General features: G+C 38.5%; 1 protein-coding gene across 1 annotated transcript; it reads right to left on the bottom strand.

Moving 5' to 3' along the window:
• Positions 1 to 254: 254 nt before the first annotated feature.
• On the bottom strand, positions 255 to 26,386 carry ZNF287 (zinc finger protein 287). The gene is given in 7 exon segments (XM_071219289.1): positions 255 to 5,990; positions 21,370 to 21,456; positions 21,943 to 22,069; positions 23,663 to 23,763; positions 26,124 to 26,199; positions 26,202 to 26,338; positions 26,341 to 26,386. Coding segments are annotated over 7 exon segments (2,145 nt in total). The 3' UTR covers positions 255 to 4,419.
• Positions 26,387 to 27,271: the final 885 nt, after the last annotated feature.

The raw sequence follows: 27,271 nt of genomic DNA, 5'->3' as shown, positions 1-27,271 counted from the left end.
TAAAACAAGGTGGAGGGGCTAGATTCGGTCCGCGGGCCTTGTGTTTGCCACCTGTGTTCTAGGGGATAATACACATAGCGAAATACAGAGCCACGTGGAAAATAACAGAAATAAGAGGACTAAGCAGACTATATTTGCAGGCACATACGCAAGTGAATTGGTACCAGAAGGTATAGTCAAAGAATGAAATCTAATGGCCTTTGGGTTTTAAAGACCAACTAGAAGTTTAGCAAAAAACCTCCCCAGTATTTCGATTTGCATAAAACAGATTCTCAAATTTAGATCAGAAACCTGCCTTTAAGGAGTGTGATGGGAAAGAAGTATGATTAGCTTGTAACAGTAAATTATCAAGACTTGTAACAGTTAAAGCACAGCATAGCAGGTGCCGTACGTTTAGTACTGCTCTTCACTTAACCTGCTCACCAGATCAGCTGATCTTCCTCCTCCGTAAAATTTTGTAATGGTCTCAGCACAGACCTTTTGTAGTTAAGTTTGCTGCTTTCTGGTACACTTAACACTTCTATTCTCTCCTATTTAGTTGAATATTTAACAAGACTTAGTTGTTGGCTCCTAAAACAGTTTCTCCCATTATGTAATTATCTCATTACATAATTAGGTATTAGACAAGTAGGGCTGTCTTTATGAAAACTAAGTTGAATGGTTGGAAAGTGTCAAAGGTTACTTGCTAATCACACCAGTGAGCATGCTTACTGCCCAGATATTGGTTTCTAAACAGATGCCTGTTAAAGAGCCAGGAATGCCTGGAGAAGTGGCTCACGTCTGAGGCATTGAAAGTGGAAGGTGAACCTGAGGTATCTTCTGTCAGAAGGCAATCAGGTGCCCAAAGACTGCAGAGTGAATGTCCAACTGCCAAAGTCAGGATGATTTGAGCATTGGAAACAATGATCATAATTTATAACAATACATTGAATCATTTGTCATCACTGCCAACTCCTTACTCTGGCAATTCACAACTTAAGGAAAAGAACTGAGCCTGATCCTGCCTCAAGTGTATTGCAGTTGATGGAGAGAAGCCATTCTTTACAGAAGCATGCCAGTTAATACATGTAGAATGACAGAATTAGAAAATCACCATTTTGCAAATCTGGAGGAGATAATTGATTCAGACAAGAATCATCATCAGTGGAGACCAAAACCACAAGGTGAATGCTGTGGGTAAACAGGCTCCCCATATGCTGCCAAGGTCTCAGTCCCCAGATTCTCTAACTGCAACAGGAAAAACACACCTTTGCGTTGGGAAGATAGGGCGGTGACCACCTTGACTGAGTGAGCTAATTTTGCACTGCTGACAGTGAGCCAATCAGGTAAAACTTTTGATACGATGCAATTTGACACACATCTGTGAAGTGTTAATGCTAAAATGTGTAACCTGAATACATGAAGCCTTTGGCCTTAACTACTAATTTATAGAAATGACCAGAACAAGATAAACAAACCACTGATCTGTTAACTGACTTGAAAAACAAACTGTAAAACAATCAGTTAAATCCTGAATGTGGAATATTCTACAACTGACCTGCTGTATTTAAAACAAACAAACAAACAAACAACACTCTGGGGGGAAAAAGTCGAAGTTGGGAGACTGTTTTAGATAGATGAAACCGACATAACAAGTGAAGTGTGGCATTTGACTGGATTAACAGGAAACATTTAAACATGGGCTAACTATTAGATATTAGGGAATTACTATTCATTTTTTGAGGTATGTAAAGGTATTGTGGTTATGTAAAAAGACTCATTTTTATGAGATGCATGCTTAAGGGTGAAATATGTCTTTACTTTCCAATTGTTCAGAAAAATATAGCAAAATGTGAATTTTCAAATCTAAGTGGCAAATATAGTTTATTATTCTTTAACTTTCTGTATATTTGAACATCTTCATAATAAAAAGTTGTGGAAAATAAAAAACTTGAGTTATACTTGGGCCAGACAACTGTAAAAGTGGAAAAAGTACACAAAGGTCTAGGATTCTTCACTATTATTACTGTATTATTTTATAAGAGCATCAGTTGCTTCAGTGTATCATTGGAAGACCTTATAAATGCATTATTTACATAAAACACGTAAAAGCAGGAAATACAAATTAATGCAAAGAAAGATAATATGGACTATAATACTCCACACATTCATTCCAAGAAAAAAAAAGTGTTGTGTAAGGTATGAAGTTCCATCTTAGGTGCAATGGTTATTTTTTAACCTAATAACTATGGCATAAGCATAATTTGAGTATAATGCAACCTAGGACAATCTGTACTTTGTGAAGGGTGATTCCATGACATCAAGGTTAATGAAGGTGAGGACAAGGGAAAGCAACAACTTCTTGAGGAAAACACTCAACAAGAAAGCCTTCAAGTTGTCTTTCCTTCAGCACCTCTTTGTAGGATGTTTACATAAAGTCACGTCCAGATGAAGCCAAAGGTCAACACATGTTTAAATTGATATTTTTGTTGCCAGAATTTGTATCAATTTTTCTTCTTCTAGCTCAGGAAAATTTTCTGTACAAAAATGTCCCATGACTTCTTGGGAATATCCCCATTGTTAATATCTGGGAATTCTGTTTTTTCATTAAGTAGTTCCAATTAACTAATCAATGACCAGTATTTGGTAAATATTTCTTTGCAGGTATGTACAAAATATTCTACCAATTTCACTCCATTTCAGTTAATTCTACCTTATTACTCAACTTATTTATTCATTAATTCAACATATATTGACCACCTGCTTGCTATATATGCAAGGCACTGAAGAACAAGAGCAATATGAAAACTCAGCTCTTGGAACATGGTCGTGTATTCTGCAAGTGGAATGCTGTGGATACTAAATGCAATAGTATTTTTACCTATTTGTAGTTGCATTTCTGCCAGGTTTCCTTTTATGCTGTTTAGGACTCTGAAAAACTCAGTTATTACTGTTTAGTGATTACTGCACCAATGATAGTTTCTGCATCCATGCCTTTTCCAATGAAATTTCTTCCTGATATTTTAAGACTGTACCCTACTTATCTATATGAAGGAAAACCAATTGCAATTATTCCTTTAAAAATCAAACATTTCATTTTTGGTTTCTTCTTACAGACAACAGGATGAATTCTGCTTTGTATCCAATCAGTTACTCCTATTTATTTTTAGGTAAACCAAGTCCAGTAACATTTCATGTTATAAGTTACCTACGTATTCTTTCCTGTCTTCACCTTGATTTTCTTCCCTGACCCACTTCCTGCACTGAAATCATATCTATTTTCCATTACTTTTTTCTCACACTATTTAAATAATTTTATTACTCCTTACCTTAGGATCTACAGGGTCAAATTTGGCAACCCATTTTAGGGTTTGTATACTCATTCATTCACAACACACTTGTTATAGTTAAGCTCATGTCCTTACTTTCATTATATCCTCATCTTTCATTACTGTAGAAAGCTTTTATAGCACTACAGGAAGCCCGGAAAGGATCAATTAGGAAGTTTGCGCCCTGAGCACAGCAGGCACTCAAGAAATATATATTTCAATGGAAGAAATGGACTTTCTACAGTAAAACTGTAATGGGAACCTTAAGTTATACATTTTGGTGTCAGGTGAAAAAAAATGAAAACTGTATTCTTATTTTTTCCTATAGGATGACAGAGGTCAAATCCTAGTGAAACTAATAAAAAATAATAAAAAATATAATAAAATAAATAAATAAATAGGAAAAAACCTAGTGAATCTAAGACCATTATAAAAATTAATTTAAGCGTGGGTGTTTAATTTTTGCCTGTTTCACTAAATTTGTACATGACTAAGGGTTATATACACATTAGTTTCTCTATCCAAACATCATCTTTCATTAACGTTCTCTTCCTTGAATATTTCAGTATTTAAAACAAAGTATAATTAAACAGTGGCCACAGAGAAACCTTTAAGATACTTTCAATTTTTTTCAAACCTACTAGCTCCACATGGCAGTTATGGCATAATATGAAAAGGGAGGTGAAAAGGGGGAGGGACCCTTTACATATTTAAGGCTTCGAAGCTGGGTAGAAGTAAAGGCCCAAAAGCAGCTTTTCTCTCTCCCCAGGATTACTCTCTACTTGCTGGAAGCTTTCACAAGTTACATTCATAAGGCCTCATGGAGTACTTGAAATACAGTAAGAGTTGGTGAGTTACAGGTTTCTGAGTACTCTTTTCACAGGATTTCCTTCTGGAATAAACCAAATAAAGGTTAAACAGCGAATGTTCTCAAATTTCACATTAAATTTAAATAAGTTATATCCACATTATGAATTTGGATACTTCTGCTCAGTGGTATTGACATACGAGCATATTGCACTTCTTCTGAATAATGTGTTAACACTCAGAGAGCGTACAGAATAAAATTTAAATGATTAAGTTGTAACACCTAAATACTCTTGCACATCCATTAATTACGATGTTTGGCACCTGTATGAACACGCTGATGCTGAATAAGGTTTGTACTCTGAGTGAAAGTTTTACCACAGATACGGCATGCATAGGGCTTCTCTCCTGTGTGAATTCTCTGGTGTTGAATAAGGCATGTTCTCTGGCTAAAATCTTTATCACATTCATTACATTTATAAGGTCTTTCTCCAGTATGAGTTCTTTGATGCTGATTAAGTGATGAGGAATAAATAAAAGCTTTCCCACATTCATTACATTTATAGGGTTTCTCTCCAGTATGAATCCTTTGATGTTGAGTAAGATTTGCACCCTGTCTATATGCTTTCCCACATATGTTGCATTTAAAGGGTTTTTCTCCATTATGAATCCTCTGATGTTGAGTAAGGTGTACACTCTGGCTGAATGCTTTTCCACACACACTGCATTTATATGGTTTCTCACCAGTATGTGTTCTATGATGTTGAGTAAGATTTGCACTCTGGCTGAAGGCTTTCCCACATATTTTACATACGTAGGATTTCTCTCCAGTGTGAGTAGTTTGATGCTGAATAAGAGTTGAGGAATGAGCAAAGGCTTTTCCACATTCATTACATTTATAACACTTCTCTCCAGAATGAATTCTCTGATGTCGAATAAGGTATGTACTCTGACTAAATACCTTCCAACACTCATTGCATTTATATGGTTTCTTTCCAGTATGTATTTTTTGATGTTGAAGAAGGTGTGTACTCTGACTGAAAGTTTTCCCACACTCGTTGCATATATAAGGTTTTTCTCCAGTATGAACTCTCTGGTGATTAATCAGTGATGAACTGTGGCTGAACGTTTTACCGCATTCCAAGCATTTATATGGTTTCTCTCCAGTATGTGTCCTTTGATGTATGGTAAGGTGTGCACGCTGACTAAAGTCTTTCCCGCAGTCGTCACACTTATATGGTTTCTCTCCTGTATGAATTCTCTGATGTATAGTAAGGTGTGCTCGCTGGCTGAAGGCTTTACCACACTGGTGGCATTCATATGGTTTTTCTCCAGTATGCATTCTCTGATGTGCAATAAGGGATGAGAGGTGCCTAAACTCTTTTCCACACTCTTCACATTCATAAGACTTCTCTTTGGTATGGGTACTTTGGTGTTTCATGAGGGATGGGTATTTCCTAAACTTTTTCCCACACACATTACATTTATAAGGCTTCTCTCCAGGATAAATTTTCCTATGTACAATACCATATGAGACATGACTGAAGGTTGCCCTGCCTTCGTTATATATAGCAGTTTTATCATCTGACTCAGTATCAAACTGTATAAATAGGTTTGAATGCTTTTCAAAATGATTCCCATATATACCATATTTACTAAGATACTCTTCTGTAGGATCATCTTCTTGTGAAAAAGCTGACTTCAGACTGAAATTACTTTCTTCAGTGGGAATTTTCTTGAAGGTATCTGGTGCTTGCCTCTCCAATCTGTCACCATAGTCATATGGTTCTTCCAATTTGATGGTCTGGGTTCCATCTGTTGTGAGTTTAGGAATGTTTTTAACTGGATTACAATCTCGCGCTTCTGTTTCCTGTCCTGAAACAAAAATAATATAAAAAGGTTTCTCTATTTGGAGAAAGGAAGTTGCCAAAATAGAAACAAAATAATGAACATGAATAAAATGCCTAAAAAACTATGGTTCTGACAACCTCATAACAAGGTCCTTAAAGCTTGGAAAAGGAGAATAAAAAGGAAGAAAAACAGAAGTTATGCTTCTTTTACATTTCCTTCAGAAAATGGCCCAAGACTAGATATGGTGGCCACTCAACTGAATTGGTAAAATAACACAGTAACTTATTGTAAAAAGATGGACTCAAATGAAAGCAAACACACACATAAACACACATCAAACAAACAAAAACCTCTGACCCCAAACCTCCCTGCACAGCAGTCAAATATATACAGGCAGACCTTGGAGATATTATGGGTTCAGTTCCAGACCACCGCAATAAAATGAGTATCACAATAAAGTGAGTCACATGAATTTTTTGCTTTCTCAGTGCATATAAGTGTTATGTTTGGTTCTGGTCAAGATGGAGGCGTAGGTAGAGACACTGTACCTCCTCCCACAACCAAAAGGACAACAACAATTTAAAAACTTTAAAAAACAACCAGAACTGACAGAAAATCGAACTGTATGGAAGTCCAACAACCAAGGAGATAAAGAAGAAACATTCACCCAGACCGGTAGGAGGGGCGGAGAAGGGCAGCTGGAGCAGAGAGGACTCGCAGCAACGTGGCAGCTGGTGGACCCAGCGAGGTGGTGGATTGTGGAGGGGGCACGCCAGGCTGCAGCTAGCAGACCCCACTAGGTGGTGGCTGGCAGCCACTGCGGCCCCACATTCGTGCATAGATAAACCAGGAGGAATGGAGGGGGGAGGAAAGCAGACCTCACAACCCAGGGCTCCAGCGTGGGGAAATAAAGCCTCAAAACCTCTGATTAAAAACACCCATGGGGGTTGAGGCAGCAACAGGAGAAACTACTAGCCTCACAGGAGAGTTCGTTGGAGAGACCCACAGGGGCCTAGAGCGTGCACAGGACCACCCACTCCGGAATCAGCACTAGTGGGGCCCAGTTTGATCGTTGGTAGCAGAGGGAGTGACTGAAATCCAGCAGAGAGTGGAGCAAGCGCCACTGCTCCCTCTCGGCCCCTCCCCCACATAAAGTGTCACAGCGCAGCTCTCAGCATTACCCCGCCCTGGTGAACATCTAAGGCTCTGCCCCTTTACAGAACAGGCATGTCAAGACAAAAAAAAAAAAAAAAAAAAAAAGAGGCCCAAATGAAAGAACAGATCAAAGCTCCAGAAAAAATACAACTAAGCAATGAAGAGATAGCCAACCTATCAGATGCACAGTTCAAAACACTGGTGATTAGGATGCTCACAGAACTGGTTGAATTTGGTCACAAATTAGATGAAAAAATGAAGGCTATGCTAAGAGAAACAAAGGAAAATGTACAGGGAACCAATAGTGATGCGAAGGAAACTGGGACTCAAATCAATGCTGTGGACCAGAAGGAAGAAAGAAACATCCAACCAGAAAAGAATGAAGAAACAAGAATTCAAAAAAACGAGGAGAGGCATAGGAACCTCCAGGACATCTTTAAATGTTCCAACATCCGAATTATAGGGGTGCCAGAAGGAGAAGAAGACGACCAAGAAATTGAAAACTTATTTGAACAAATAATGAAGGAGAACTTCCCTAACCTGGCAAAGGAAATAGACCTCCAGGAAGTCCAGGAAGTCCAGGAAGCTCAGAGAGTCCCAAAGAAGCTGGACCCAAGGAGGAACACACCAAGGCACATCATCATTACATTATCCAAGATTAAAGAGAAGGAGAGAATCTTAGAAGCAGCAAGAGAAAAGGACACAGTTACCTACAAAGGAGTTCCCATAAGACTGTCAGCTGATTTCTCAAAAGAGACCTTACAGGCAAGAAGGGGCTGGAAAGAAGTATTCCAAGTCATGAAAGGCAAGGACCTACATCCAAGATTACTGTATCCAGCAAAGCTATCATTTAGAATGGAAGGGAAGATAAAGTGCTTCTCAGATAAAGCCAAGTTAAAGGAGTTCATCATCACCAAGCCCTTATTATATGAAATGTTAAAGGGACTTATCTAAGAAAAAGAAGATAAAAAATATGAACAGCAAAAATGACAGCAAACTCACAGTTATTAACAACCACACCTAAAACAAAAACAAAAGCAAACTAAGCCAACAACTAGAACAGAAACAGAACCACAGAAATGGAGATCACATGGAGGGTTATCAACAGGGAAGTGGGAGGGGGAGAGAGGGGGGAAAGGTACAGAGAATAAGTAGCATAAATGGTAGGTAGAAAATAGAGGGGGAGGGTAAGAATAGCATAGGAAATGTAGAAGCCAAAGAACTTATATGTATGACCCATGGACATGAACTATAGTGGGGGAATGTGGGAGGGAGGGGGTGTACAGGATGGAGTGGAGTGAAGGGGGGAAACAGGACAATTTTAATAGCATAATCAATAAATATATTTTAAAAAAGTTATGTTTATATTATACTATAGCCCATTAAGTGTGCAATATGATATCTAAAAAATGTACATACCTTACTTAAAAAACACTTTATTGCTAAAAAAATGCTAACCGTCATCTGAGCCTTCAGCAAGTTGTAATCTTTTTGCTGGTGGAAGGTACCTTCAATTTGTGAAAATGTAGTATCTGAGAAGCTCAATAAAGTGAAGCACAAAAGTGAGGTATGCCTGTATTTGTTGATGCCTATTATGTTTCCATTATGATAGTTTAAATTTAAGTTAGAGTACCTTTCTCCTTTGACAGCAGGTAGGAAACATGTAACTTGCAAATATTAAGAATTATTTAAGGAAATATAATTAAATATGAAGTTTATAATATAGCAAAAATGACACAGCAACTTTCTAAGATGCAGATCAAAGTATAACCACAAATATAATCACTCAATAGAATCATCCATCAATAAAGGAGTAGCTAGGATAGAGAATAATGGAATACTGATTAACTGATAAAAATTATAGGTAGATCTATGTACATTGATATGAAAAGGTGTACAGGCCATATTATTAGGTGAAAAAAAGAGGTATGTAACAGTATGTAGAGCAAGAACCTATCTGTGTGAAGATATGCTAAGTGTCTTATACATGCACACATATGCACATTAGATACACTTATACACATCACATACTGTAGTGATAATCTAAGGGGAGAAGGTCCTAATCATGGGTATGGGGAAGGAGACACATATTTCATTTGGCTTACTTGTACTGCTTGTATTTACAAGCTACTTTTATTACTTTGATTTAAAAAAATAAATCAAGAGTAACACTAGAAAACAATTAAGAATAATGTTAAATGAAATCAAGCAATATCATAACTAGCATGAAAACTCATTAGAACTAGACAAATATCAAAATGCCAACAATGAGATTATAGGTTTAAAAAAATATTTTCTAATATTCAATAAACTGGCTATGACTTTTATGGCTGTTTAATACTAGAAATGTAGTTATATTACTTTTATAGAAAAAATAAAAACAACTTTTTCAAACCAGATTTGTTACTAACCCCCCCAACAAAAAAAGAAAATGAGGATGTTAATGGACTGTGTAGGTAAATGTGTGTGTGAGAGATACACTCACACAGAGTAAGATAATATCGGAAGCTGAGTTTAATTTCTATGTAATCAGAATTAGTTTATGACAGAATTTCATATACCTGAAAAGGTTATAATTAACAAACTTAAGGTAACAAGTCTGAATAATGACCATGAAGAAATTGCTAGTATAAAACATACATTTTTAAATTAATCAGTTTATTGGAAATTCAGCAATTGAGATAATTAAGTAGGGCTTAAACATGTGTATGTAACTAACCAGAAAGGACTGGTTAGAAGCAGTAAGTATTTGTTGGTCAGTAGCGCCAAACAAGGGTTTAGTTCTGATAGAAGATCAGTGCTGAGTCAGGTAATGAAGGACGGCTCTGAGGGTGGAGGGAGGTATGATGGGAGTTGAACCTTAAAGAATGGTTAGGTCAAAGTTCCGAGACAGGAATGGCCATCGAAGACCAATCAATATTCCTACTCTATTTGTGCATTATCAGTTTCCATTTCTTGAAATATGACTGATGTATCCTAACCAGAGGTTCAACTTACTAGGTATTGCTGAGATGGTAAGAAAGCAAAATCTTCAGAGGCCAAAAATCAAGTAAAATCAAGAAGACAGGAAATCAGCTAGAGCTCAAGTTGGCTGCTTGTGACAGCCCCTCAATCCTGTTGATGACCTTAAGCTTCCACTTTGAGGGCACAAGGGGCTCAGAGACCAGAAGAAAAAGCCCAGGGTCTAACCAACAAGAGAAGGCTGACAGGAGTCTATTATATACTCTGTATAAGGACAGGCCAGAAAATAAACAAAACTGAAAAAAACCTCACCTCTACAATAAAAAAAAAGAAATGTGCCTTTTTCAGTGTTGGTGCTCTTTGGCAGGAGAAAAATTTACCCTTAAAACACATGATCATAAACTGCTCCCTCTGGTAGATTTACAGCCCTAATTTATGCTACCTGAATCATCTAAAGGACTCCTCATGCTGAGAAGTCAGCCTGAAAGGCTTCCAGACGGCAGCCCTGCTCAGAAGTCTACCCTGACTCCAGTCCAGGCGTATTTCCATTACACCATGCATGTTTTCTCACTGCTTAGAGGGTGCTGAAAACATTCCCCAAAGAACTTAGTGTGTTACAGGTATATTTTGTCTCATTCTGCTGACTACGGCAAATAAAGCCATAAATTATGAGAACAAGCTTTTCAATTAGTGTGACCCTTAAAAATACTCCATGACCAAATTAAAAAAGGGATAAATCAGATAAAGTTTAAAAAAGTGAAGCAAGTCAGTTTAAGGTAGTCACTCTACTGTTATAGTCCCTCACTATTTTTTAATTTATTGTTAATGCTGTACTCTAGCATCAATATTGGCAGACATACTAGAAGTTAGTGCCTTAAGAAGTAGGCAAGCAAAATGCAGAAGAATATAGTGCACTTCTTTTGTTTACAAAAGGAGGTATGACTGTATTTATGATTTCTGCAAAGAGAAACATAGAAAAGAAAATCAGAAACAAATGAACATGGTTAACTAAATGGAGTGAATGGAAACAGGGCAGAAGAGATGAGAGTGTATACCTTTCTAAATAGTTTTGACTTTAGAACCATATTAATGTTTTTATATACTCAAAAATGTGAAGTTTAATAAAAAAGAATCACAAGCCAAGAAAACACTAAACCTGGGCGCAAAGAGAATCAAACAAACTTAACTATATATGTTAAGATAACCAGAAGGAAGAATTCAACTAACTTTTGAATCCAGTATTCTGGATAGCCTTAGTGGAATAGGACAAAAAAGGGAATTTGAAGGAACTCTGAACCTAGCTAGTTTGTTATTGGTACTGATATTGATATAGTTCTCAAACCATTTCTGTGTGTATTATATAATACAGCAAATGGATCAATATATGATGTGGTTGGGAACCAGGTTATTATATGGCAAAGGAAAGATAAAAATGGAGTATGGGAAAAGTTAGCAGTATGAATTCATAAGTCCTGAAACTACATACATAATACATATGTACAAATATGTGGGTTGACAGAAGTAGGTTTACAGTTGTTCATATGGAAAAAGACATGCAGGTTATGATTATTACAAAAGCTTTATCAACTGAAAAGAATGTCACAATGGCACAGTGCACTTAGGTATAATCTTGTAAGTGCTCAAATTGCCAGCTTCCATTTTTATACCTTCTTATAGTCTACTTGCTCTACTCAAGTAGACTTCGGCATGACTTTTTCCATTTGAATACCTGTAAACCTACTTTTGCCCACGCCTATATTTCCCAGCTCTATCTACTGAACAGATTTAGAAGCAATGCTACCCCATAGTAGTGAGCATACTTAGTGCCCAGATCCTAGTTTCTAAGTACTGTTTCTCCACTAAAATGAACCTTGGTTCCTTAGACAAATTCCAGGTCCAAGGAATGCCCAAGATGAGCCTGAAGAATACCTTGTGCCAGAAAGCAAGGAAATGCTCAAAGACTAATGGGGACATCTTAAAGGACACTGGACCTGGTTTCAAAAGCTCCCACTGAGGTAGTCCAGGTGATCTTAGAAGATCCAGAACCCATTTGCTTCCATGGACACACTAAATCTATAGACATGAATGTAACAATTCCTTCTGAAAAAGACCTGAAAACTAGCTGAACAGCTGCTTCACTTCAAGAGAGAAAAGGATCACACTGAGGTGGGAAGGAGAGGTTGAGATGCAGTCTCACCAAACCTCCCATCCACAGCATGGTGACCCAAAATTGGGAAGGATCTCACAAATCGGGAGCTTCTCCCTGAGGAGCAAAGGGTTTGTACCCACCTCAGGCACCCCAACTCTTAGGACCAGCCCCCTAAATAATCTGGCTGTAAAACCAATGAAGCTCGAATTCACAAGGCCTGGGGGACTGTAACAACCTGAGAGATTGCTCTTGCAGGGAGGCAGTAGCTTGAAAAGCGCTCAGACTATAGGTGGAGGAGATGAACTTGCTAATCTTAGAGCATCTGCTACAGGAACAGGGGCCTGTGGGAATTCTCTTTGGGGACAGAGGCACTGGTGGGTGCCACTTTGCCCTCTCCCTCTGCCATGCTCAGAGTGCCAGGATCTCCAGGAGGGGAGCTCTTATAGGTGCCTGGTACCCAGGTGTTATTCTATCTGGTGCCCCGGTTTTTGCAGTGGCAATGCAGGGGACAGCCCTTGAGTATGTGGTTCTGGAGGCAAGGGGTACTTGCGTTCCTGGGTCCCATGGGACTGTGACAATCAGAGGGACAATTCTTGGCAGGCTACCACCCCCAGGACACTGCACAGACAGCAAACTGAAACATGATCCCAGTCTTCCTTTGAAAGATGCCTATTTACTGTCCTGGAGCTTCAGCCTGAAGGATAGGTTGCAGGTGTGCCACACATCGAGGCTGCGGAGGTGCTCTCAGGGAGCGGACACCAGGGGTGCAATCTGTGTGCTCTCCTGCTGTCTGTCACAGCCCACCAGTACCTCCCGGAAAGGATCGTCTACACTCACCTTGAGCCCTGATTTTTGCAGCTGCTGCATGGGGGACACCTCCAAATCACCTGCAATTGTGGTCCCAAAGGACTGTATATATTCGTACACTATAAAAGCTGCTGCCTGAGGATTTGGCTTCAAATCATCATGAAACTAGGAGTTGACTGAAATCCCTCCCTCTGGAACACTGACAGGTCTTGGCATAGCCCCCCAAACTGGAGCTATTAAAAATAAATCAGAGACAACTGTAATTGAACAACACTAAATAATTTAAAAAATAATAAATCAGGCTGGGCCCTGGCTGGTTAGCTCTGTTGGTTAGAGCATTTTCCTGATATACCAAGGTTGCAGGTTTGATTCCCAGTCAGGGCACATTCAAGAATCAACCAACAAATGCATAAATAAGTGCACAACAAATTGATGTTTCTCTCTTTGTGTCTCTGTCTCTCACTTTCTCTCTCTCACACACAAAAATCTATAAATAAAAATAAAGAAAAAAAATAAAACAAGTCAGGTTGCTTAGACAATCATAAAATTTCAAGAGACAACCAAGCACTAGGGTAAGATGGAACAATAAGATTCATTTTATACATGAAGCCACTCCTTCAAGACTAAGAGGCGACTGCTTTGCCTAATACATAGAAGCAAACAGAAAAACATGAAAAATGTGGAAACAAAGAACTATGTTCCAAATGAAAGAATAAGGAAAAAAAACCTTCTAAAAAAACCCTTAATATAATGGAGATAAGTAATTTACCATATACAGTTCAAAGTACCGGTCATAAAGATACTCACTGAACTTGGGAGAAGAATGGATGAACACAGTGAGAATGTCAACAGAGATATAAAATGCAAGAAAATTCCAAACAAAAGTTACAGAGCTGAAGAATACAGTAACTGAACTGAAAAATACTCTACAGTAATCTCAAGACAGGACAGTGGAACTCACCCAAACAGAACCCCCATCAAAAAGGAAAAAAAATTTAAAGTAAAGATAACTTAAGGGACTTATGTGACAACATAAACAGAGTAACATTCACATTGTAGGAGTCCCAAAAGAGAAAGAGAAAGGTGCAGAAAACTTATTTGAAGAAATAATGGCTGAAAAGTTCCCTAACCAAGGGAAGGAAACATATCTCGATCCAGGAAGCCAAGAGAGTTACAAATAAGATCAGCCCAATGAGATCCACACCAAGACACATTACAGGTAAAATGTCAAAAGTTAAAGATAGAGAATCTTAAAAGTAGCAAGAAAAAAACAACTTGTTACATTCAAGGGGACCCCCACAAGACTATCAGCAGAGTTTTCAGCAGCAACTCTGCAGGTGAGAAAGGCCTGATACACTTGCATTATATATTCAACATGCTAAAAGGAAAAAACCTCCAAACAAGAATACTCTACCTGGCATTTTCCAGACAAGTTAAAACTAAAGGAATTCACCACTAAACCAGACTTACAAGAAATGTTAAACAGATTTTTTTAAGCTGAAATGGCAGGGCACTAATTACTATAAAAAAACATATAAAAGTATAAATTTTACTGGTAAAGTTAAATATATGGTAAAGGTAGTGAATTAATCACATATAAATCTAGTATAAGGATTAAAAGACAAAATAGTAAAAATAACTATAATTACTATAATTAGTTAAAAGATACACAAAATAATGAGATGTAAATCTTATTTACATCAAAAACAAACATCAAGGGAAATACAAATTTAAAGTTTTAGAATGTGTTCAAATTTAAATTATCAACATAAAATAGACTATTATAAGTATAGGTTGTTATATGTAAGCCTCATGGTAACCACAAAGAAAAAAACCTGTAATAGATAAAAACAACGACAATGAGAAAGGAATCTAAACATAACACTAATGAAAGTCATCAAACCACAAAGAAAGAGAGCAATAGAAGAAGAAAGGAACAGAGGGAACTATAAAACAACCAGAAAACAATGAACAAAATGGCAATAAACACATATCTATCAGTAATTACTTTAAATGTAAATGGACTAAATTTTCCAATCAAAAAACATAGTGTAGTTAAATGGATAAAAAACCCCAAGACCTACTATAAGCTGTCTATAAGAGACTCACTTCAGATATAAGGACCCACACAAACTGAAAGTGGGTAGAAAAGATGTTCCATACAAATGAAAACCAAAAGAAAGCTGGGGAAGCTATACTTATATTAGACAAAACATACTTTAAAATAAAGACTGTGACAAGGAAGCACATTACATAATGATAAAGGGGTCAATCCAACAAGATATAACATTTACAAGTAGTTATGCATCAAAGAGCACCTAATTATGTAACACAAATATTCACAGACCTAAAGGGAGAGATAGATAGCAATATAAAAACAGTAGATGACATTAATACCTTACTTAGATCAATGGGTAGATCATCCAGACAGAAAATGAGTAAGAAAACATCGGCCTTAAAGGGCACATTGGAGCAGATGGACTTGAAATACACAACACATCGCATCCAGAAGCAGCAGAACACATATTCTCTTCTTGAGAGCACAAGAAACATTCTTCAGGACAGATCATGTGAGGCCACAAAACAAGTCTTAATAAATTAAAAAAAAATTAAAATTATATCAAGCATCTTTTTCAACACCAATCCTATAAAACTGGAAATCAATTACAAGAAGAAAACTGAAAATAATCACAACTAGGTGTGGATTAAACAACATGCTAGTTAGTGAACAACCGGTGGGTTAACAAAGAAGTCAAAGAAGAAATCAAAACCACCTTCATACAAAAAACATACTAAAATTTCTGGGAGGCAGCAAAAGCAGTTCTAAGAGGAAGTTCACAGTGATACATACTTACCACACACACACAAAACACAAGAAAAATCTCAAACAATCTAACTTTAACAACTGTACTTGAACAACAATAAAAAATAAATAAATAAAAAAGACCAAATTAATATTTGAGATAAAAGAAAATTAAAAAAGAAAAAAAGATTTTAAAAAGGGAAAAAAAAAGAATAAAAAGAAAGAAAAAGACAATCTAACTTTACACCTCAAAAAATTAGCAAAAGTAGAACAAATAAAGCCCAACATTAGTAGAAGGAAGGAAATAAAGATCAGAGTAAAAATAAATGAAATAGAGACTGAGAAGATAACAGAAAAGATCAATGAAACTAAGAGCTGGTTCTTTGAAAAGACAGATAAAAAAAGACAAACCTCTAGTTAGACTCACCCGGAAAAAAAGAGGGCTCAAATAAATAAAAATCAGAAATAAAAGAGGAGACATTACAATTAATACCACAGAAATACAAAGGATCATAAGAGACTACTATGAGCAATTATGCACCAAGAAAGTGGACAATCTAGAACAAATGAATACATTCCTAGGAACATACAACATTTCAAGACTATATAATAAAGCAGAAAATCTGAATAGACAAATTACTAGTAAGGGGACTAAATCGGTAATCAAAACCTCCCAACAAACAAAAGTCCAGATGGTTTCATTGATGATTTCCAAAAAACTAAAGAGAAAGAAATGCTTTCGAACACATTTATGAGAATAGCATTACCCTCATACCAAAACCAAACAAGGACACCACAAGAAAGGAAAAATAGAGGCCACATCCCTGATGAACACAGATGCAAAAGTCCTCAACAAAAAATTAGCAAACCTAATTCAACAATACATTTAAGGGATCATTTACCACAATCAACTGATACTTATTCCAGGGATTCAAGAATGACTCAACATCTGCAAATCAATTGTGATACATTAACAAAATTAAGTACAAAAAATCATATGATCACCTCAAAAGATGCAGAAAAAGTATTGACAAAATTCAGCATCCTTTCATAATTAAAACTCTGAACTACATGGGTATAGAAGGAACATACTTCAACATGGCCATATAAGACAAGCCATCGGCTGACATCACACTCAGTGGTGAAAAGCTGACAGCTTTTCCTCTAAGGTCAGGAACACAATCAGGATGCCTACTCTGCCACTGTTATTCAATATAGTACTGAAAGTCCTAGCCAGAGCAATAAGGCAATAAAAAGAAATAAAAAGCATCCAAATTTAAAAGAAAGAAATAAAACTGTTCCTATTTGTAGATGACATAATTTTATATACAGAAAACTCTAATGACTCCACCAAAAAACTGTCAATTCAGTCAAGTAGCAGAACACAAAATCAGTGTACAAAAATCTGTTATGTTTCTATACACTAACAACAAACTATCAGAAAGATAAATTAAGAAAACAATCCCAATTATAACTGCATCAAAAAGAATAAACTTTCTAAGAATAAATTTAGCCGAGGTAAAAGATCTGTGCACTAAAAACTTACACGACACTGCTGAAAGAAACTGAAGACAACACAAATAAATGGAAAGATACTCCATGCTCATGGATTGAAAGAATTAATATTGCTAAGATGTCCACACCACCCAAAGCAATCTACAGACTCAATGCAATCCCTAGCAAAATTCCAATGGCATTTCTAACAGATATAGAAAAAACAATCCTAAAATTTGTATAACCACAAAAGACCTCAAATAACCAAAGCAAACTGAGAAAGAACAATACTAGAAGCATCACACTCCCTGATTTCAACCTATATTAAAAAGCTATAGCAATCAAAACAATATGGTACTGGCATAAAAACAGACACAAATTTACAGAACAAAACAGACAGCCCAGAAATAAACCCATGCATATATAGTCAATTAATCCACGACAGAGGAGGCAAGAATATACAATGGGGAAAAGACAGTCTCTTCACTAAGCGCTGTTGGGAAAACTGGATAACCATACGCAAAAAGAATGAAACTAGACTACTACCTTAAATTACACACAAAAATTAAATCAAAATGGATTGAAGACTTGAATGTAAGACCGGAGGCAATGAACTCCTATAAGGAAACATAGGTGATAAGCTCCCTGAGTTCAGTCTTCGCAATGAGTTTTTGGATCTGACTTCAAAAGCAAAGGAAACAGAAGCAAAAATAAACAAGTAGGACTCCATCAAGCTAAAATGTTTCTGAACAGCAAAGAAAATCATCAACAAAATGATAAAGCAATCTACTTTTTTTTAGAGAGAATGGGAGAAAATATTTGCAAATTATGTATCTGATAAATATATAAAAAACTCATACAACTTAACAGAAAATAAAGCAAAAGAAACCAATCAATTAAAAAATAGGCAGAGGACCTGAACAGACATTTTTCCAAAGAACATACAGATGGTCAATGGGCACATGAAAAAATACTCAGCATCACTAACCAACTCAAAACCACAATGAGATATCACCTCAAACGTTATAATGCCTATCATCAAAAAACACAAGAAATAACAAGTGTTGGCAAGGAGTGAACTGTTGGTGGGAATTTAAATTGGTGTATCCCCTATGGGAAACAGTATGGAGGGTCTTTAAACAATTAAAAATAGAACTATTATATGATCCAATTCCATTTCTGGATATCTGATGAAAATGAATTTTTTAATTCATTTTCTTCACTAATTAAAAAAGATATATGTACTCCCATGTTTGTGGCAGCATTATTTACAATAGCCAAAATATGGAAACAACCTGAGTGTCCATCAATGGATAAAGAAGATGTGGTCTATAGATGTAACAGAATTCTACTCAACCATAAAAAATTAATCTTGTTATTTGGGTTTTGAGGGCATTATGCGAAGTAAAATAAGAAAGACAGAGAAAGACAAATACTGTACAATTTCACTTATATGTGGAATCTAAAACAAACAAACAAACAACAAAACCACCAACAAGTCAAAGAAAAACAAAACACCAAACTTCTAGATTGAAGAACAGATTGTTGGTTGCCAGAGGGGAAGAAGGGGTATGTGGGTGTGGTGGGAGAAGTGGGTGAAGGAGGTCAAAAGGTACAAACTTTCAATTATAAAATAAGTAAGTCCTGGGGATATAATGTACAGTAGGGTGACTATAGTTAATAAAACTATAATGCATATTTGAAAGTTTCTGAATATTTGGAAGTTTCTAAGACAGTAAATCTTAAAAGTTTTCCTCACATACAAAAATTTGTAACTATGTATGGTAACAGACGGTAATTAGATTTATTGTGGTGCTAATTTTGTAATGTATACAAATATCAAATCATTACATGGTATGCCTGAAACTAATACAATGTTTTATGTCAATTATACCTCAATTTAAAAAAAGTCTTGCATTGCCCAAATTGGAGACAATCAAGCATCAAAAATGGAACCCCCTCAAACTGGAATGAACTAATGACACATTGAATTTTTAAAAATTCCATTAGTCTATAGCGATACACACATGAAAATGGAGTGGGAAGAGGGACAGTTATTTTCTACAAAAGAGTGCTACTAATCATTTAGAAGAGACGACTGAATTAGAAAATCACATTTTGTAACCAGCTATGTAATAAAGCAAGGATCATCAGTGGATAAGAACCTTAGATAAAAGGTTATCAGGGAATATAACAGTCATGTGGTATCTAAGTATCAATCCACAGACTTCCTACTAATTAGAAAGAAAAAAAAAGCACCTTTAACTTAGCACCTAAGTTAAGCATCTAAAATGGAGAGATCCGGTACACAGCACAAACTGAGTATCACCAATAATGAGACAAATGACATTACGTGTCTCCTGAGGAAATGCAATGGAAAGTACATTCCTATGAAGTACCCTTGGCAAAAATGTGTTTGTTTTTTTTTTTAAAGATTTTATTTATTTATTTTTAGAGAGAGGGAAGGGAGGGAGAAAGAGAGAGAGAAATATCAATGTGTGGTTGCCTCTGACATGCCCACTACTGGGGACCTGGCCCGCAACCCAGGCATGTAGCCTGACTGGGGATCGAACCAATGACCCTTTGGTTTGCAGGCCGGTTCTCAATCCACTGAGCCACACTAGCTGGGGCCTCTTGGCATAAATGTTTAATCTGAATCTAACCATGAGGAAACAATCAGGTAAATGTGGATCACTTTTTAAAAAACCTGGCCTGGATCCCTCAAAAAATGTTGATATCATGAAAGATTAAAGAAAAGAAAAAAAGAAAAGGCTGGGGAAGAGCTCTGAACTAAAAAGGACCAAGACGAAGGATAACCAAGTAGAGCATGTGATTCCTGACCAGATCCTGGATTGGGGAGAAAAATATCTAAAAAGGGTATTTTGGGACAGCTGGAGAAATCTAAGTATTTGACTATACATTAGTAGCATTACCGTATAAATGTTAAATATTTGGAGAGAATGGTGGTGTACTTATGTTAGGGGAATGTTCATGTTCTTAGAAGATACATATAGAAATATTCAGGGGTGAGATGTCATGATGCCTGCAACTAATTTTTAAATGGTTCAGTGCAAAAACAAAGTGTGTCTGTGTGTACATGTAAGGAGATAAGGCAAAAATGGCTGAATGAGGATAAATGGTGACTCCAGGTAAAAAATATAAAGGTGTTCAATGTACTGTTCCTGTCAACTTTTCAGCAGGCTTGAAATCTTTCAAAATAAAGTTGTTGTGAAGGAAGAAAGGAATGGGAACCACCAAAAAGACCATCACTAGGGAACAGGTTCAATAAAATATGAGACACACAATAAAATTTGATACAGATATTTAAACTCCTTACATACTCATTTACCAAGATATACTTTTAAGTAATGAAAGCAAAGTACAAAACTGTGTTTACAGTGTGCTACACATAGACAAATATTTCACACTGACTTTCTATGCAAACCAAATAAAACAAATACCTGTGAGAATAAACTAGAAACAACAGTGATTGTGTGTTGGGGAGATGTAGGAACTGGGTGAATGGGGTACACACATGAAAGACTTTTGTTTGGCTTCACATAAAATTTAAAAAGATATTTTATATATGAAAATTTTTGTCTTGTGAGTAAATTGTCTTTTTAAATAATTAGGAAATAAAAAAGAAAGAAATGAGTTACGGAAGTGGAGGAAGGGGGCTACAGGGTTTTGTCAATAAATAAAAGAAACTAAAAAAGGTTTGAAATTAAGATTTTAGATGACATTCGTGCATGCTTGGATAGAATAACGGCACAATCAAAGCCTCAGAGTGCTAAGCTGTGGGACTCATGGGGAAGATACGATGAGATACAGGGAAAAGGTACAGAAATGATGCCTGGGAAATCTTTTCCTGAAGATGGCCGCTGTGAGGAAGTGATGCCAAACAGCTCAGTGTTCTTGACAGACTGGGATGTCTCTGTGGAAAGTGACTTGGCCATATTTAAAAACACTGCTAACCACACTTAGGGTAATACTGGCTAAGTGCAAAGCCTCTCATCTGCCAGTTCTTCTCTCACCTGGACTAGGGCCTTCTAAGATTTCTTTTATCACCATCCATGGTTCTTCCAATATGGGAATCACAGTTGGTCTGTACACTGTCAGTCCTGTTCAGGAGGAATACAGTGAGTTTTATCCTGAATATAAACATTTGTTCAAATTTTATTACCTGGCTTATCCACATGGATAGACCTTTACAGGAAAACAAGAGTTCATGGCTATGATGTAATAAATTATGTCCTTGTCCTTTTCAGAGCCAGGACAGAAATTTCCTGGCACCCTGGAGGGTATGTGCTTAGAGATCATGTGGGAAGGAGATTGCAGGGGCAGTGGGGAATGAGCAAGGTACAGCATTGGTGGCAGCCCTGTGAAACTGCGCATCAGTTTTCAACGATCTTCCATTTAGAAACCTTTCACTTGGGAAAAAGGGAATAGAACACAGCTACTTCTGTGCCCAAGTGGGGTAAGCACAGCTGATCTCTAGACCCCATTTTTGGCCAAGTACTTTAGAGACCCAACCCATCTTTAACAACAGAAGGAGGAAAGATACTCTGGTGGATATCCTGGGAGGAGTGGGTGTAGACGATGCTTACCTAGAGAAACCATGTTCCAATAGTTCTGTAAAGTCACGGTCTTGTACAATTCCTTCTGTACAGGACGCATTAGCTCCCAGTCTTCCTGGGTAATATCCACAGCCACATCTCTGAATGTCATTGATTCCTAAAACAGCAAATATAGCTTAACTTGGTTCAAGAACTAGTAGGAAGGGGAGAGTGTTAACACTAGGTGCGTGTGTGGTGGGGAGAATCATATAAGCTTGAGCTTTAGTGGGACCCTAAAGGTGTCTAGTCAAAACTTTACCCAGTGTGTAGATGAGCATACCTGAACAGTCTTAAAAGAAAAATTGAATAAAAAGTAGAATTTACTGTTTTCAGCTGCCACTAGTGCATACATTGGTGGTTCTATCTTAAAGAAGAAAGGGTTTTACACATAGATGACACAGAATTGAATGGTTTTGCTGCAGAGGGGGAGTGGGGCAGGGGAGAGCAACGGGGGAAAATTGGGACAACTTTAATAGAACAACAACAAAATAAAAAAAATAGAGATCCATTGTTATCTGCAAAAAAAAAAAAATGAATGAATTCGCTGTGTTCTAAGTTGAAAGTTTAGCTATTTTGTGTGCTCTGTGATGAAGGGCAGAGGCCTTCCTTTTTTTCGTCACTGTTGAACTGCTGTATTTTTTAGGTACATTTTGCATCCCTCTTTGTTCTTCGTCCTTTTGTTTAAAAAAATATCTTGTTTACACTTACGTGGTTTTCAAATAAACTTTAAGTTTCTTTAAAAAATTGTATCAGGAATTTGAAATCACATTAAGTTTATAAGGTAGGGACAAGTGACAGTTTTACAATATTCAAGACTTTTTCATATCCAACAGAACTATACAAAACATGAAGTTACTGCAAAATTTACATAATGTTTAGCCTAGCTGTTTTAAATTTGAGGGGGGTAATACTGTGAATGAATCTTTAATTTCATTTTATCATCTATCTGGTTTTTATATAGTTAAAGTGGTTAATTTTTGTATGCCATTTTCTGTAGCAGTCACTTCCGACTTTTATTACTGTTTCTAACAGTTTTTTCCTTTGTTTTCTTAGTTTTTTCAGGCAAACGTTCATATTACCCATAAATAATTTTACACTGGTTACCAATTTCAGACCATGTATATTTTTACAGTAAACCTTTCTCTTATGGTGGCCTGAGTTGCTCTTCCTTAAAATGACACAGACTCATGATCAAAAGTAACACTACATGTAATATATGGCCTTTAATTACTTGTTAATGAGGAAAAATGATATTAGTAACTATTGTTTATTCTACTGTGATCTTACTAATCACTTACTGTAATTGAGGGTACCAAGTCTCATAAATTTAATCCTCATAATCTAAGAAGAATATCCTATTTATTGAGTCCGATAACCCAGGCTGAGTGGTTAAGTGTCTTGCCCCAAATTATAGGTTCAATGGCAGAACCAGGAATCAAACCTATACCCATTTGGCTGTGCAGGTCAATCCCTTAACCTCAATGCGATATTGCTGCATTAAGGTCAGAAAGTGAGAGAAGGCAATGCCATTACCCATACAGGGCATTCACCTACCCTAACAGGCCAAGGTGTTGGCCTTAAACCCTCTTAAGGAGAAAAACTGAGGGTTAGGTCTTTGATGGAACTTTTGGGGTCACTGAAATTAGAGGGCCAGGATGGAAAATGCCACCACACACTACAAAGGTATTTTACAGAAGACACTAAAACTCACTTTGGTCACCAGATCATTTAGCCACCCTGCCTGGAAAGCATGTCTTCCTTTGGGGTCTTCCTCTCGGGTCTCTTGGGAAAGGGCAGAGTTCTGAGGAGCAGCTAGGGAAGAGAAAGAGACCATGACAGAGATCAGTCCTGTTTAAATTGCCTAGGGAACTTATCACCAAACAGATGCCTACACTTGCTTAACACAAGAAGTCAGAAGGAAACCAAACACAGCACTTCTGCTTCAAAAAATGAGCGGAGCCCTAACTGGTGTAGCTCAGTTGGTTGGTGTCATCCCAAAGGGTGAAAGGTTGCTGGTTTGATTCCTGATCAGGGCACATGACTGGGTTGCAGGTTTGGTCCCAAGTCAAGACATGTGCAAGAGGCAACTGATCAGTTTCTCTCTCACATTAATGTTTCTCTCCCCCTCTTTCTCCCTCCCTTCCCCTCTCTTAAAAAAAAAAATCAGCGGAAAGAGGCAATAACTTGTCTTAAGACATCAGTGCAGGCTTCAAAAATAAGTCTGCTCTGAGATTCTTAAGTATATGTACCAAATTTGTAATTTTTTACTAATCCCTCATGTGATATAAATTTTGATTTGTGTGTTCACTAAATAAGGAAATATTCTCTGGGCCCTTTTCTACCTATTTGGAAGTATGTTACTGTAGACTCCAATTCACAAAGCAAATGATTTGTTGGCAGAATAGTTCAAACCTCTGCAGGTAAACTCCGAGGGCTCACCAGGGGGTAATTTGGTTGTATCTGGACTTTGTTTTACGACACATCTCCTCTGGGTTTAGATAATGTGTATTTGGTTCCAAGAAATCTGAAGGGGAATGCCACACAGGCTGGGGCTTACGTTAAAGCCTGTTCTTACTCACTCACTGCCCTTCCTTTTCCGTACTGCTCTAGCAGGCTGCTCTCAGATATGTTTGGTGTCTTCTCTAAATACCCAGGATTCCTTCCCTCTCTGCTCTAAAATTCTCACCTTCATCTTCTAGAATCTGAGTTAAATCCTCCACCAGAGTCACCACTTCCTCGCTGCTCCCTGGGTACTGAGACTTCACCCAGGTCCTAACCTCCCCAGGCAGGATGGTCAGGAATTGCTCCAGCACCAGCAGTTCCAGGATTTGTTCCTTTGAGTGAATCTCAGGCCTCAGCCACTTAAGGCAGAGCTCTCGGAGTTGATTCAATGCTTTTCGAGGACCAGCCAGGTCTGGATATGAAAAATTCCTAAAATTCAGTCGACAAGTCTCACTGTCACGCAAGAGTCTTGAAGCAAGGGTTTCCTTTTCAACACTGTGGGGTCCACTCTGAGCCTTGTCTGGCTTCCACATTAGAAAGATTTGGGAGCGTGAAGAACTGGTCATCCTCTTACTTGAGGCTGACATTGCAGCAGAGTCAATCTGGCAATATCCTTTATTTCTCTAGTAGTGAGCCCACTGCTTGAGTCTCATCTTAGAGCCACAAAGACAAGGGCACAAGAGACTCAAGGTAGAGTCATCAGCCTTAGTTACAAATTCTGAGCCTAGGGATGTTGTAGGGATGGTTAGGAAACCCTGAAACACAAGAACAGACCACAAAGTCAAGAATTCCTGGTGCTCTCTGCTGTACACATGCACAGAGAGTACCCAGTGCGTACAAACACATATGCAGGGGCGTCAAACTCATTTTCACCGGGGGCCACATCAGCCTCGCGGTTGCCTTCAGAGGGCCGAATATAATTTTAGGACTGTATAAATGTAATGGGGAGGGGAGGGGGTAACGGGGGTTACATTTATACAGTCCTAAAATTACATTCGGCCCTCTGAAGGCAACCGCGAGGCTGATGTGGCCCCCGGTGAAAATGAGTTTGACACCCAACACACAGAATTTACCTTGGTCTCCTTTCCTCATATCTTTAGATGTATAAGAGAGCTAACCATTTACCTGCTTTGCATATTAGTGTCAGCCAATCCTAGCTTTTCACTATCTGAGGGCGGAGGAGACAAGCAGGCAGGGCTGGAAAGAAGTAGAAAAGACTGGTATGATTTGAAACCCTTTATGGGCTTCTTAAGGAGACAATTCCTTATGAATAAATTTGAAGCCAGGATCCCCGAAGAAAACCTCAAATAGGCCTGACCTGGGGAAGAACCGCTAACACCTGTCCAGGGGCTCCAGCTCTGAGCCCTCCTCAATGAGTCTTGTCACCAAGTCCAACAGTTTACAAGGTCCTGCACAGCAGGTGCGTAGGCCTCGCCTCCCGTCGCCTCCCCTTTCCAGCGGGTCTCCCTAACTCCTCTTCACCTGGAGAGTCGCGGTCAGCGGGAGTCCGAGCCAAGCAACGCGCTGTACTGGGGCTGGACGCCCCACAGCAGCCTTCACCCTGCGTTCACCTCCCCGCAGGCCGCGAGCACTAGCGCCCGGGCATGAATCGGCTAGGGCTCCGGCCCCGACCGCACGGGCACTCGGCCCCGGCGCCGCGACATCATTACCTGCCGCTGGGACCCGGCGGACGCGGAGCCAGAGCCGCCGGGAGGCCCCGGGCAACAATGGCGGCGGGGGCGCGTTCGCGGGCGCTTCGTGGCGGGCTCAGTCCCGCGCTGCAGAGGGGCCTCTAGCTCCGCCACTGCCCTTCCCCGGAAAGCACAACGTAGGTCGGCCAGGAACAGCGCGCTCCAGCCCAGTCCTGAGAAGCCCGGCCCGGAACCCAGGGGCCCCAGCTTCGCCGAGACCTCTCCTCGACGCCACTGCGCATGTGCGCGAGGCGAACGCTGCGCGCACGTTGAGCCAATCCGAAGCCGCGCCCCAGGCCCCATTCGCCTCTATCTTTTGACTTGTCGCCATGGCAACCTCCTCCGCCCTATCACTGTAACTTGCTCGTTCGCTTTCGAGGCTGTGAATGGAACCTTAAAGTTTCCCTGGCCAGAGTCAGGTCTGGTAGACGGCTTGGAAGCTGAGATACTACCAGCATTTTGCGGGGGACGGAGGGAGAATGCGGATGGGGAGGGTTGGAGCTCCGCGCTAATTAATGAGAGTACACCTGGTGCCAGATTTCCCAGAGCAAGGATGGGCAGAGAGGATGCGGGTCTAAAGGCAAAAGGACTTGAAATGCTGGTTCGGGCATTACTGTAAATAATCATTCACTGTTAGATGCTCTGACCTCCTCCCCAGGAAACTGATTCTGAGACTCTCAGATTAGAAACAAGAACAACATCCAAAAGCATGTTGTTTGTAAGAGACCCAAAACACAAAATACTTGACAACAAAAGGAAAGAAAAACATATTCTGGGTGTTCCTGTTGTCTACTGATGTTTTGGCAAGCTACCTCCAAACTTAATGGTTTTTAAGAAAAACCATTTAGCCCTGACAGGTCCTGCAAACGGAAAGGTCTCTGGTTCTATTCCCGGTCAGGGCACAAGCCTGGGTTGCCCGCCAGGCCCCTCCCGCTGGGGACATGCTAGAGGCAACAGATCAATGTTTCTCTCCCTCCCTTCTCCTCTCTCTAAAAATAAATAAATAAATAAATAAATAAATAAATAAATAAATCTAAAAATATATATAACTATTTATTATGCTCGCTTGCTCACCTACATGTCTTGTGCATGGGCTGACATGGCCTAAGGATGAGCTCAACTTGGAT

Source organism: Desmodus rotundus, chromosome 9 (genome assembly GCF_022682495.2).
Source record: "Desmodus rotundus isolate HL8 chromosome 9, HLdesRot8A.1, whole genome shotgun sequence".
In the NCBI taxonomy this organism is placed as follows: domain Eukaryota; kingdom Metazoa; phylum Chordata; class Mammalia; order Chiroptera; family Phyllostomidae; genus Desmodus; species Desmodus rotundus.
Note: the sequence above shows the minus strand (reverse complement) of the source record. Positions and strands in the feature narration are given on the sequence as shown.